We start from the raw sequence: 12,250 nt of genomic DNA, 5'->3' as shown, positions 1-12,250 counted from the left end.
GATAACTCAAGTAAGGGCTTTAAGTTTTAAATTTGGAGAGGTCTCATAATTTTAGAATAATTATAATATAATTAATTATATTAAAATATGTAAAAATTAAAATAAATAATAAAATATTTATTTATTATCTTATGTCTAATAAATATATTTTTTTCACTCTCACGTTATTAATTCTTAACTATTTATGTCATTGGTTATTAAAAATATGTAAAAATCAATTATAATTAATAAACTAACACATACTCAGATATTTATGTGTCTAATAAATTTTTTATTCTTTTTAAATTTCAAATGCATATATTATTTTTAAAATAAAGTTAATAATTTTTGTAAATATTGCTTTAGAATAAAAAAAAATTTCAAAACTAAAATTAATAAAATCTTGTTTAAAATCAATAATATTTTAATAAAGATTAAATAAACTGATTATATTACCAATTAAAAAAGAAACAATAGAAGAATTTGATTATAGAAATGTAATTAAAAATTTTACATTTTAAAAGAATAACATTTTAATAAAAAAAATTTCGTTTGAATATTTCATTTTAATCTATGAAATTGAGCCGTTCCTGGTGAATCAAAGCCTCCCTCGTGCCTCCATTATTATGATCTGTTCATTGAAAATTACGGTCTCAGCTCTAGTTCTGATTTCAACCAGTAGATAGGTCACAGGAGACAGAGAAAGGCGTGATTTCCGCCTCTTTCATTCTAAAATAAAAACCATGCACCACCTCCGTCGCATAACAATCCAATTAAAACATCCCATTTCATCAACTAAATCCAAATTTGAGGTATCCAACATGAAAAAGCTTCAAGCTTGTTCGTGGAAAAGGAGAAGACCAAGACTTTCTGACTTAGTGTTAGTCCAAAGCAGAGTGGAAAAGCACAAGCATTCCCAATAGTCGTCTCTCCGTACAAATAACTTTTCATCTTCTCGTTCCCACTCTTGTCAGATGCTCTTTTATTTTCTAATTAAAGCGTTCCCTTCTTCACGAAGTTTCCTTCCCACCTTGGTTTCCTCTACACCATATGTATAGTCTTCGCTTCACTAGAGTAACAAAGCCTTTTTTTCATTCAAGCTCACTATTCTCTTCTCTCTAACTTCCTTTTCTCTAAAAGAAAAAAAATGTTAGCAATGGTTACACCTAAAGAACACATTGAGCAGATAAGAAAAACAAAGTTCTCAATAGGAGGAGAACCAAACCCTTTGACTGAGGACCTTCATCAAGCTGTTAGGAATTTATCCGCTGAGCTGTATACCAAAGATGTCCATTTCCTCATGGAGCTCATCCAGGTCTTTCTATTCTTACTTAAAGTCCATATGTCATATTGATATCAAGTGTTTTAGACCCTAAAGGAAGTGGATAACACGTAAACATCTTAGTCGAATGACTTGAGATCGTAATCTTTTTTCTTATGTATGTTAACATAAGGAATATGAAACGTACTATATCATTTGTTTTCTATGTCTTTAATTTTTATTTTGTTGTTATTATGATTTTGATCTTGGTTTGAATAATTTAGTGTTTCTAAATTCTAAGTAACCTGTTTTGAATGGTTATTACTGATATATATATATCACAAAAGCTTTAATATAAAAAATAAAAAAACTAAAATATCCTTTTCTCTTTTTTTCAACTTTTATTGATCAGCTGGCGACGCTCCCTTACACCTGCTGATCAGGTTAGATCTGACACTTTAAAGAGTGTCAGATCTGGCTCCCTCCAAGGGAGCTCAAGAGTCAAACAAGATTCGACTGGATTTGGCCGAAGAACACCAAATCCAGCCGGATGTGGCTGGAGAAGAACGTAAGATTTTTTTTTAAGAAAGAAAAAAGTGAAAAATGAAAAATAAAGGTTTATATAATGTTGTAATTTTTGACATGTTTGAGATTAGATTGTCCAAAAAATATTATCATGTCAGTAAATTAACGAAAATTTTAATAGTTAATTATCGGTTGGACTTTTGTGTCAATCAACAGACATTCTTTTAAAACTTTTGAGACAGAATGTTTATTTCTCTCTATGTAATTTTAATCAAACCTTAGAGATACGTGGATATTTGACCCTTATTTTTAAGAAAAGAGACAGTAAATCTGGACATTGTAAGTTAGTACAAGGTTTCAGTTATGTTTCTTTTCCTTGTTTTTAAGTTTGTCCTTGGTGATTAAGTTAGTAATACTAGGACATTTGTGTCACAGAATGCAGAAGACAATGTTTACTTGGAAGGGGTGGATCCATCACTTGAGTTTGTTATAACCTCCCGAGACATCACAGCCACAGGAGCTACAGCCACATTGCTGATGTTCAATAATGAGAAAGGGTTTTCCTCCAAAAACATAGAATCCATTTGCAGTGTTGGACGTTCCACTAAGAAAGGGAACAGGAAACGTGGTTATATTGGGGAGAAAGGTATATTTCATCATTTATTATTAATATTTTTAATAAATGGCATTTTTATTTATCCAGTGACAGCAGGGTAGAGCTGCAACATCATAAACTGTTCAGCACTTTGTACATTACAAATGAAACAATCAAAGAATAACTACAGAAACATCATTCAGTAAAAATCAAGAAATTCTCCAGTTTCGACAACGAGTGGTGCTGCTAGCCTTTGTTTCTGATGAAAAGGTTCCCAGCTGAAATCTACTGTATCAAACATGCAGTTAACAATTCATTCAACACCGCTAGGTTGTCTCCCATGCTGCCTGTTGTTCCCTTCAGACCGGACATAATATATACAGCCACTACATGCTATTTTCAAAATCAAAACCTTAAATAATTTTCCGTTTAGGATCTTAATCCAAGCACACTCAATGGACCAATCAATAGCAGTTCTATGAATGTTTGAGCACGGTAACCGACCATTATTGTTTATAGAAAGTACAACCAAAAAACAGATGATATCTATCTCCAGTAGATAAATGTGAGTATTTTGTAATGGTATACCCCTGCTGTCGGGGCATAGCTTTGCAAAATTTCTGTAAGTGGTGAACTCAGGTTCCCCTTTCTATCAATACATATGAAATTTTCAAAAAAAAAAAAAATCTATTTCCTGTAGATGATGATTAGAAAATAGATTAACTCATTACAAGAGGATATCCCCATTGAGAGATTGTTTGCAGAGTAGGGAGCTTATCAAGAATAGCTAGCCTTGCATTGTTTAATTTTTCAATTATTTGGTGGTCTGCATTTGCCTGGTTATTATATGGCAATTTTCTTTGGTGACATGTTATAGTCCCACTCGACTCTCTTGAAGCTTATATCCACATATTTGCTACTGACAATACAATTTTTAGTTCTCTTGGCTGCATAAAATTTTTTTAGTTGATGTTGATATTACCACAAGCATAAGACCTCTTTTGCTTAGACTTTGTATTGCCCTCATTCTAATATCTGTATCAGCTTTCAAGTGTTCAAGGCATTTGCGTAACCTATGATATTTTGGGAAAAAAAATGGAGAAATGGAGTAACACATGTTAAAATATTTCAATGAAATATAGGAGCTGATTCGAATGCCTCAAATTCTATTATGTATTAGTAAGTTACTTTGTTAAACTTGTTTGATTCTTCTGTTTAGTTACAAAAAATTTGGCTATTTTAGTATCACATTGAATATCCAAAAAGAAATTGCATTTGACATTGTAGCGAGATTTGAACTGAAAGTCAAATCATAGTAAAGCATTGAGTATTGAATAAGGCTTGGAAATCTCATAAAAATATAGGGAGTTTGAAGGATAAAAGTTTGTACTAAGCAATTTCCAAAGCAACAATATTTTGGAGCAAGAGATTGTTATCACTTTCAAGGAGCACTTATAATGTAAAACAGAGGTTATTGTAGTAATATGTGTGATTGTTCTTGATAACCACAGTTGTAATATGTTTGCCTTGCAGGAATTGGATTCAAGAGTGTCTTTCTGATCACTGCTCAGCCTTACATATTCAGCAATGGCTATCAGATACGGTTCAATGAAGCACCTTGCCCCCACTGCAGTCTTGGGTACATTGTTCCTGAGTGGGTTGAGGAGAAGCCAACCCTTTCTGACATTAGAAAGGTATATGGATTGTCTTCTGCACTTCCAACCACGACAATTGTCCTGCCCCTGAAGCCTGACAAGGTCAAACCTGTGAAGCAGCAGCTCTCTAGTGTTCATCCTGAAGTTTTGCTATTCCTTTCAAAGATTAAGTGTCTTTCTGTCAGGGAGGACAATGAAGATCCCAGGCTCAACACTGTAAGTGCAATAGCTATTACAAGTGAGACTAATTTTATGACAAGGAAGAACATTGATGCTGAGTCCTATACCCTTCGTCTTGCTGCTGAGGAAAATGGCAACAAGTTTGGAAGGGAATGCAGCTACTTCATGTGGAAGCAAAAGTTTCCAGTTAGGCAGGAAAACAAAGTGGAAAGGAGGATGGATGTTGAAGAGTTGGTAATCACATTGGCTTTTCCAAATGAAGAGCGTCTCCATAGAGGGATGACCTTACCTGGGGTCTATGCATTTCTTCCAACAGAGATGGTGACCAACTTACCCTTCATAATTCAAGCGGATTTTGTTTTATCGTCATCAAGGGAAACAATACTTTTAGACAACAAATGGAACCAAGGGATTCTTGATTGTGTGCCCTCTGCTTTTGTCAACGCGTTCATCTCATTGGTGAAAATGACAGAGGATGCTCCAGTATCAAGTTTGCCTCGGATGTTCACTTTCTTGCCTGTCAACTGTTCCTCGTATCAGCAGTTTAATGCCATTAGAGAATCCATCAGATTAAAACTGGTTGATGAAGATATTCTTCCAAGTGATGAGTCATGCATGGAGCAGAAATTTTTTCATAAACCCAGTGAAGTGGGCAGAATTATGCCTGCTTTCTGGGATATTGTGGAGAAGGCAAGAAAGGAGGGGGTAGGCTTGCATAATCTTTCATCTCATGGAACATATGTCTTACATTCTTCATTTGATCGTGTTGAGTATGATCACATTCTAAATTTTTTGGGAGTCGGACCAGTCAAGAATGGATGGTATGCAAAGTGCATTCAGAGTTCCAATATTGTCTTGGGGGTTTCTGAGGGCGTTTATCTTGACCTTCTTCTCCTCCTTGCTGAGAATTGGTCGAACATATTCCTCAGTACCGACATCAAGAACATACCACTTGTCAAATATGTGGATTCTTTTGGAGGTGTGTCTTTGTTCAGTATCAGTGAATCCTCACAACAAAAAAAGGCGGTAATATGCCTGTCAAATCAAGTTCGTCATGTTTCATGGTTGATTGATTGGAATGCGGAATTCAGAGGTGTTGCCAACCGTTTTTTTCTTCCCAAAAGCACACAAGAAGCCATTCGTTCATGTTTTGAGAAAGAAACAATTTTGGAATGGCTTCAAAACCAGGTGAAGGTTGTTCCTGTAAGTGTATATGACTATGCAGCAGCTCTCATTGGCTATCTAGGTGGTGAGAGGAAGCTTGTTGTCACCTATGCTCACTTCTTATATCATTCATTATTGAAGGATTTCATATCAGCACCAAATGTTCGTTATTTGTGTGGCATCATGCCACTTGTAGATAACTATGGTAATGTGACTGCGACCACGAGGAGGAGGGTTCTTGTTCCTGCTAATGGAAGCAAATGGGTGAGTTTGATTGGTTCGAATCCACTGAAAGCTGAAGGCTATATTGAGTTAGGAGAAGACTACTTACGTCCTGGAAATTTTGTTGGTGAAATCACACCTGAAAAGAAGCTATTGAAGTTTCTAGGATCAAATGTTGCAGCTTCAGACATTCCTTCTCTATCTCCCCCTAATGCTGCCATCCCTGCTGTCTCTTCGCCACTCACAAAGGAAAACACTTTCTTGCTGTTGGATTGGATTCAGAACATGAAAAATAGAGGAACTCTAATTCCAGAGAAGTTTTTGACAAGCATAAAAAATGGAAGCTGGCTGAAAGTCACAATAAATGGCTCTTCTAGCTACAAACCACCATCACAATCATTTTTTCATTCCTCTTCATGGGGAAGATTTTTGCAGAATGGATTAGTGTTTGTAGATATTCCGCTGATTGATCAGAGCTTTTATGGAGACAGAATAAGTAAGTATAAGGAGGAGCTAAAAATAATTGGAGTCATGTTTGAATATGGAGAAGCATGTGCATTTATTGGGAAGCATCTCATGAGACTAGCATCTTCATCAACGTTAGGTAGAGACCGTGTCTTCTCCATTCTTGGTTTCATTAGATATTTGAGAACAAAATTGCTCCCTCCTGATGAATTTATCTGCAGCATCAAAGAAGGAATGTGGCTAAAGACATCTCATGACTACAGATCCCCAGTTGGAGCTGTTTTGTTCGATGAGGAATGGAAAACAGCTACACAAATCTGTGATGTCCCCTTTATTGATCACACATTCTATGGTGATGAAATCTTTTGCTTCAAAGCAGAGCTTGAGTTGCTTGGTGTTATAGTTCGCTTCAGTGGGAGTTATCAGCTTGTTATTGAAAGCTTGAAATCTTCTTCATGCTTGACCTCTTTGAAAGCTGATGCTTTTCTTTTGGCGCTGGAATGTATGCATTATGCAAAATCATCTGAGCGCCTTGTTACGGCACTAAAAAATGTGAAGTGTTTGAAGACAAATCTTGGTCACAAACCTCCGTCTGAATGCTTTCTATATGATCGAGAGTGGGGTTGTCTCCTACAGGTTTTCAATTGTTTCCCGATAATTGATTGTGCATACTATGGAAGTACCATCTCCTCTTACAAATGTGAGTTGAGGAGATTGGGTGCTGTGGTGGATTTTGGGGCTGCAGTCACATCTTTTGCTAGCAAATTCAGGCAACAGGCATCATTATCTTCTATTACAAAAGATAATATTTTGTCGTTTCTGTCATGCTATAGACAATTTAAGAGAACACTGCATAAATTTCCCTCTGACTTGAAGAATTGCATCCATGAAGTAAAGTGGTTGCGGACTCGGCTTGGTGATTTTAGGTCTCCAAAAGATTGCATCCTCTTTGGTCCGAAGTGGGAGTCCATTTCCACAATTACTCTCCTTCCTTTTATTGATGATACCGATAATTATTGTGGAAAGGACATTCACGAGTATAGAGACGAGTTGATGAGCATTGGGGTTGTTGTTGAATTCGAACATGGTGTGAAGTTTGTCCCTGGTTGTCTCTGTTTTCCTCGGAGTAGCAGCATGATAGCTCCCACAAATGCACTTTCATTGCTCAAATGCTTGAGAATTTTGTTGAAAGACAAGAATTACACCTTCTCAGAAGCGTTTTTGAAAAAAGTTTCAGAAAAATGGTTGAAAACCTATACTGGTTATAGGAGTCCAGGTAAGAGCTTATTGTTCGATGGGAGATCAGGCTTAAAGCCAACAGATGGACCATTCATTGATGAAGGTTTCTATGGTTCTGAGATTAGAACCTATAGAAAAGAGCTCGATTCAATAGGAGTTACTGTTGATGTTGAGAAGGGAAGCACATTGCTAGCCAGCCACCTTGCTTTCCATTCTGATTTTGCCACAATCATTCGAATATATAAATTTTTGGCAGAAGTAGGATGGGTGCCTGATAGTGAAGCTACACGGAAAATCTGGATCCCTGATGGAAATGAAAATGGAAGGTGGGTCAAACCTGATGAATGTGTTCTACATGACAAAGATGGTCTCTTTGGTTTGCAGTTGAATGTTTTGGAGAAACACTATAAGAACAAACTACCACTGCAGTTTTTCTCTGGTGCATTTGGTGTCAAATCAAATCCTTCACTTGATGATTATTGCAATCTTTGGAAAGGTTGGGAAACTTCAAGACAGCAATTGTCACATGATGAGTGTTGTGCATTCTGGAGGTTTGTTGTGGAGCACCAGAGTTCAAAGAACGAGAAAATTCTTTCTGAAAGATTGGTAAAGTTGCCCGTGGACTCAGGTTCGGATGGAATTATGTTATTTGATAAGCATGATGTGTTTATCGCTGATGACCTTCAGCTTAAGGATCTTTTTGTCCAGTCCTCTTCTTGTCCGCTATTTGTCTGGTATCCTCAGCCAAGCTTGCCTTCTTTGCCTCGAACTATGCTACTTGAATTATACAGAAAAATTGGGGTTCGCATGATCTCCGAGTCTGTACAGACGAAAGAATTATCATTGAAAAATGACTTGGAACTTAAGCAGGTTAATCATAGAGGTGCTATAAGAAAAGAGCTGGTTCGACTTCTTCTTGGCTTTTTAGCAGGTTCTTCTTTAAAAATGGAATCAGACAAAAGGCATGAAGCTGTTAAGTGCCTCCTCAATCTCACTGTCCTTGAGACTTCCGAACCGATTACAGTGGGATATACTTTGTTTTTATCTTCGGGTGAAACCCAAGAAGTTAGAGCAAGTCGAATGATACGTTGGGATAAAGAGAGCTCGAAGATTTTCATTCAGAAGATGGACAAGTCGGCTGGGAAAAAGAATTTCCTTGAATGTGCTACTTACTTCGCTGAAGCAATTGCTGAAGGGGTACTGTGGGAAAAGGAAGATCAAATTAGTTCACTCTCTGAACTAATCAAGCTGGCCTTTCTTCTGAAATTCAATGAAGAGGCAGTGGGTTTCTTGATGAAATCCAAGAATTTGCAAGTGTTTGTGGAGGACGAGGAATTGCTCTCTGCTGCCTTCCCTTCTGAATAAGGGCATGGTATATATGAACTATGAACTACTACTATTTGGAATGTGCATGTATGCCTTCTCTTCACCCCACCCCTCGCATTTTCCCTATTTTTTCTCTTTCTACCATGACAAGTGTTTGTCTGGATTAAAGTATAGTTTGTGAAGCATAAGATGGTGTGTGATTTTAACATTGATATAACTGTAAGAACTGGTTTGCTATGACTATAGGTATGCTCTGTTTGCTACGACCTGTTTTTCTTGTCTTTATTTCTGTTCGATTTCTTATTCTTTTATATTAACTTAAGGGTCAGTTTATTATTTGTATGCATGATGTGCAAGTATGTGACATGTAGTATCTTGCAGTACGGAATTAGGCATATTTTTTATTCTGTTCAAATTTTTGGATTTTTTGGTTGATTATTGTCACTTTAAATATTGGGAACAGAATCAACTATATATATTTGCTACAGAGTTTGCAAGTTCCCTTCAAAGCAATAGTTGATAGGACCCAAATTTCATCTGCTTCGTGGGATAAAGTATACTCAAATGGAAGGCATGATTTGGATAATGAACTCATGTTCTTTCTTTTGCACGATGAACTTTCAAGTTGTTATCCATTCAGGGGTTGAGGAGGGACTATTGCTACGTTTAATGCCTTTAGAACTGGTGCAGTGTTTAACCCAGAGGTCAGAGCTAGCCGCCATGTATTTCAAACGCAAAATACAGGCTTACTAGTTACTTCTGAGTTAGTTTCATAACAAATGATGTTCTCAAAAGACATGATATGGACTTTGATGCATGGTTTCAAATATTTTAATGGCAAGGGTAGTTAATTTCAATCTACGTCGTATCTCTGTCTAATATCAACATGTAAAAGCATTCAGCTATTGAAGCATTTTCCCTTGACGTGAAAAATAGAACTAGTACTGGTACTAATTAATAGACCAATGGATTTAATCATAGTATTTCGGCTTATTTTGTGTCAGTACCGGTTAGATAAAATAACTTTGCTTTTAGCTATCAAATTCTTTTATCTATTACATATGGTACAATATTTGATGCATTCGGTTCCTATCTTTGCAAAGAATAGAATTACACAAGTCATAAAAGTAAAGAAAGAGAGGGATAAGCGCTCTTTAACAATAGCAGAACAGCCTACGTTGTTGCCGGTTTTGCAGCAATCAAACGGGATATCTCGAGACCACCACAAGACGGATAGTAGCACGACTTGACGTTCAGGAAGTTTTTGACAGGTCTACCAACCCTCCTAAACTTCATTCCTTTCCTTCCTCTCTTCTTTATCTTGGCTACCGATTCCTGAACGAAGAGAATAAGAGAGAATTTCAGATATCAGCCTTTTGTTTGGCAAAATTATTACTAATACTCTTCATGCTCTATATATGTTTCTATGTACTTGATTAATTACTTTGCATTTTTTAAAAAGAAATTGAATCGGAATCAACTATTTGTTCCGAAGCATTGTTAAGCCAATTACCTCGGTGGACTTCCCGGATTCAACAGTCTCAACAGCATCTACATCGGTATCACTCAGCGAGCCTTTGTTCATGTAATCATCCTTGCCTGGATGCATCCAAACAAACAATTTATGGCTTGTGAAGGACCAAAAAAAGAGGAATTTACATATCTTATTTGGTACTTGGCAGGTTAATAAATTACGTGACACTTCGGAGCTGTGGTACTGCTGTAGTTATTGTATTGTTTGATAGAATGAAAAATATACTAGATAAAAACAATTCATAATGCTTCCTGAAAAGTGAAAGTACTCACCATTATCCTCCTTATTCTGTAGTGATTCAATGTAATATACTCTGAAACTTGGTGATCCTGGACAGATAAGAGAGCCTTCTACATTGCTGAACCTGCCATATTCTTCATCTTCTGTTTCTTCCAAGGCCAACTCTTCTACCTTCTCTTTATCTTCCTCTTCAGCATTGTTATTATCTTTATTATTATTTTGTTCTGTGCTTTTTTCTTGGTCTATAACCTCCTGATCAGAAAAGATTTCCTTGGGCTCGGTTGGCTCTGGTGCTACCTTGGCGGACCCTATGCTATCCTCATCAGGCTCCGGAGATGATAAAGATGATAAGCTTTTGCGTTCATTGTGATGAATGGATGCACATTCATCCTCATCGCCATCCTTGAGGAGCTGTTTTTTGGAAAGAGTTGCCCCTGCCCTGCGTCTCCTAATCTCCTCGAGCTTTCGGCCGAGGATAGGAGGCAGTTTAGGCAGCATCTCCCCTTTTCGGTGGTCTAGTTTCGACGCCCCACGCCCCATTAATTAATTAAAGAGAAAGATGGGAAAATAACAAGCTGAGAGAGAGATGGGGACAGGGAGCCAAATGGATGGTTAGGGAAGGAAGGATTCCAAAGATAAATTGGGATTTAATAGTTAGGAAGGCGAGGATTTTAACCAAAGGGTTCAAGGGTGGTTAGGCGAACACCATGAAAAATTGGCTTGCATAGGTAATTAACTCTGGCACATTACAGATATACATGCATACATTTGATTATTTGTTTCATAGCTTGGCCACATCATCTTGTGAAAATTTACTATTTCTCTTTTATCAAGCAGGTATGCTGATAAGTTGTCGATTCGTTAAGAGTCAAGCTGTTTTCAAATAATATATCATGAAATGTTTGGTATTTCAACCTGATCATTCTACATTTAGAGGTCAAAATCCAGATTATTATCTAGTCTTCTAGATAGCTGCCAAGCACACCGCATGCACAACAATAATAGTTTTTCATTCTAAAATTAGCTCTCCTGGACTGGGATGCCCCATATCTAATTACATTTTAAGTTAGAAACGTACGCCACCATGAACAACACATGCAATTCAGTCTCTAGCTAGGGCCCTAATGGACTTCAGAAATCTTTACTCAATTGGACAAGCATCTGCCGTGGAATAATAACAACTATGTCTATCAAACATCAATTGCTAGCTTACACGTGTAAAACTTATTATGATCAATACAACTTTCTCTCTCTCTAAGAAACATGCATTTTCCTTTCTCAAATATCCTCTAAATCAATAACAAGTATTGTACTAATTTCAAGAAATGACCAGACTTGATCACAATGTGAAAAGAGGTTGTATATAACAGAAACACCACTGCCATTCGACGTTGAAAGATGGTGCTACAGCTGATATCAGCTCAGTTATTTCGAATTCTCTTATCAGTTTGCAAATTATAAATCGAGGGTTGAACTTGGCTACCCTCCATGCATTATTCTTTTCACTACTACTGCTGGTTCTGATTTTGATTATCTTGATTGGTTGTGCAACTTTCAATAGTTGATACAAGATTTGAGAGTGATCTCTTGGTGCATAATTGCAAGCAATTAAGATAATGCAAATTTACAACAAAATGGTGCGTAAGTCAACAGTTCTTGACAATGAAAAGTCAGAATGCATGGTGCATAAGATAATGTAAATATTTTTAATTACATTTTCGATATGCATAATATATATAATATTTAAAAAAATGTTCTTTACACCCTCCCTCTCACTTCCACTCTATGAAGGCAATATCTAAATTAATATTATTTCATAAACCGATTTCTTCACTTACAAGTGATGTGTTTGTATATATATATAC

General features: G+C 36.6%; 2 protein-coding genes across 2 annotated transcripts; one reads left to right on the top strand and one right to left on the bottom strand.

Moving 5' to 3' along the window:
• The first annotated feature begins 998 nt into the window (after window positions 1–998).
• On the top strand, window positions 999–8,874 carry LOC18605170 (ATP/DNA binding protein). Its single transcript, XM_007038023.3, has 3 exons — window positions 999–1,294; window positions 2,201–2,411; window positions 3,894–8,874. Exons 1-3 carry the CDS (start codon window positions 1,127–1,129, stop codon window positions 8,648–8,650), a joined length of 5,136 nt encoding a protein of 1,711 aa, XP_007038085.3. The 5' UTR covers window positions 999–1,126; the 3' UTR covers window positions 8,651–8,874.
• Window positions 8,875–9,684: 810 nt separating this feature from the next.
• Window positions 9,685–10,957, bottom strand: LOC18605169 (nuclear polyadenylated RNA-binding protein). The gene is made up of 3 exons (XM_007038021.3): window positions 10,418–10,957; window positions 10,125–10,210; window positions 9,685–9,946 (listed from the first exon to the last, which is right to left on the bottom strand). The coding sequence occupies exons 1-3, from the start codon at window positions 10,923–10,925 to the stop codon at window positions 9,785–9,787; spliced, it is 756 nt and encodes a 251-aa protein (XP_007038083.3). The 5' UTR covers window positions 10,926–10,957; the 3' UTR covers window positions 9,685–9,784.
• Window positions 10,958–12,250: the final 1,293 nt, after the last annotated feature.

This window comes from Theobroma cacao, chromosome 3 (genome assembly GCF_053813885.1).
Source record: "Theobroma cacao isolate CCN51 chromosome 3, ASM5381388v1, whole genome shotgun sequence".
In the NCBI taxonomy this organism is placed as follows: domain Eukaryota; kingdom Viridiplantae; phylum Streptophyta; class Magnoliopsida; order Malvales; family Malvaceae; genus Theobroma; species Theobroma cacao.
The sequence above is the reverse complement of the archived record's forward strand: the minus strand, read 5'-3'. Positions and strand labels throughout refer to the sequence as shown.

Bases quoted from the DNA above. Each gene is read 5' to 3' on its own strand.
- LOC18605170 (XM_007038023.3), top strand. From the start codon at position 1,127: ATGTTAGCAATGGTTACACCTAAAGAACACATTGAGCAGATAAGAAAA. The intron at 1,295-2,200 runs GTCTTTCTATTC...TTTGTGTCACAG, and splicing joins TCCTCATGGAGCTCATCCAG to AATGCAGAAGACAATGTTTA. The intron at 2,412-3,893 runs GTATATTTCATC...TTTGCCTTGCAG, and splicing joins TGGTTATATTGGGGAGAAAG to GAATTGGATTCAAGAGTGTC.
- LOC18605169 (XM_007038021.3), bottom strand. From the start codon at position 10,925: ATGGGGCGTGGGGCGTCGAAACTAGACCACCGAAAAGGGGAGATGCTG. The intron at 10,211-10,417 runs GTGAGTACTTTC...GGATGCATCCAG, and splicing joins ACAGAATAAGGAGGATAATG to GCAAGGATGATTACATGAAC. The intron at 9,947-10,124 runs GTAATTGGCTTA...CTCTTCGTTCAG, and splicing joins AATCCGGGAAGTCCACCGAG to GAATCGGTAGCCAAGATAAA.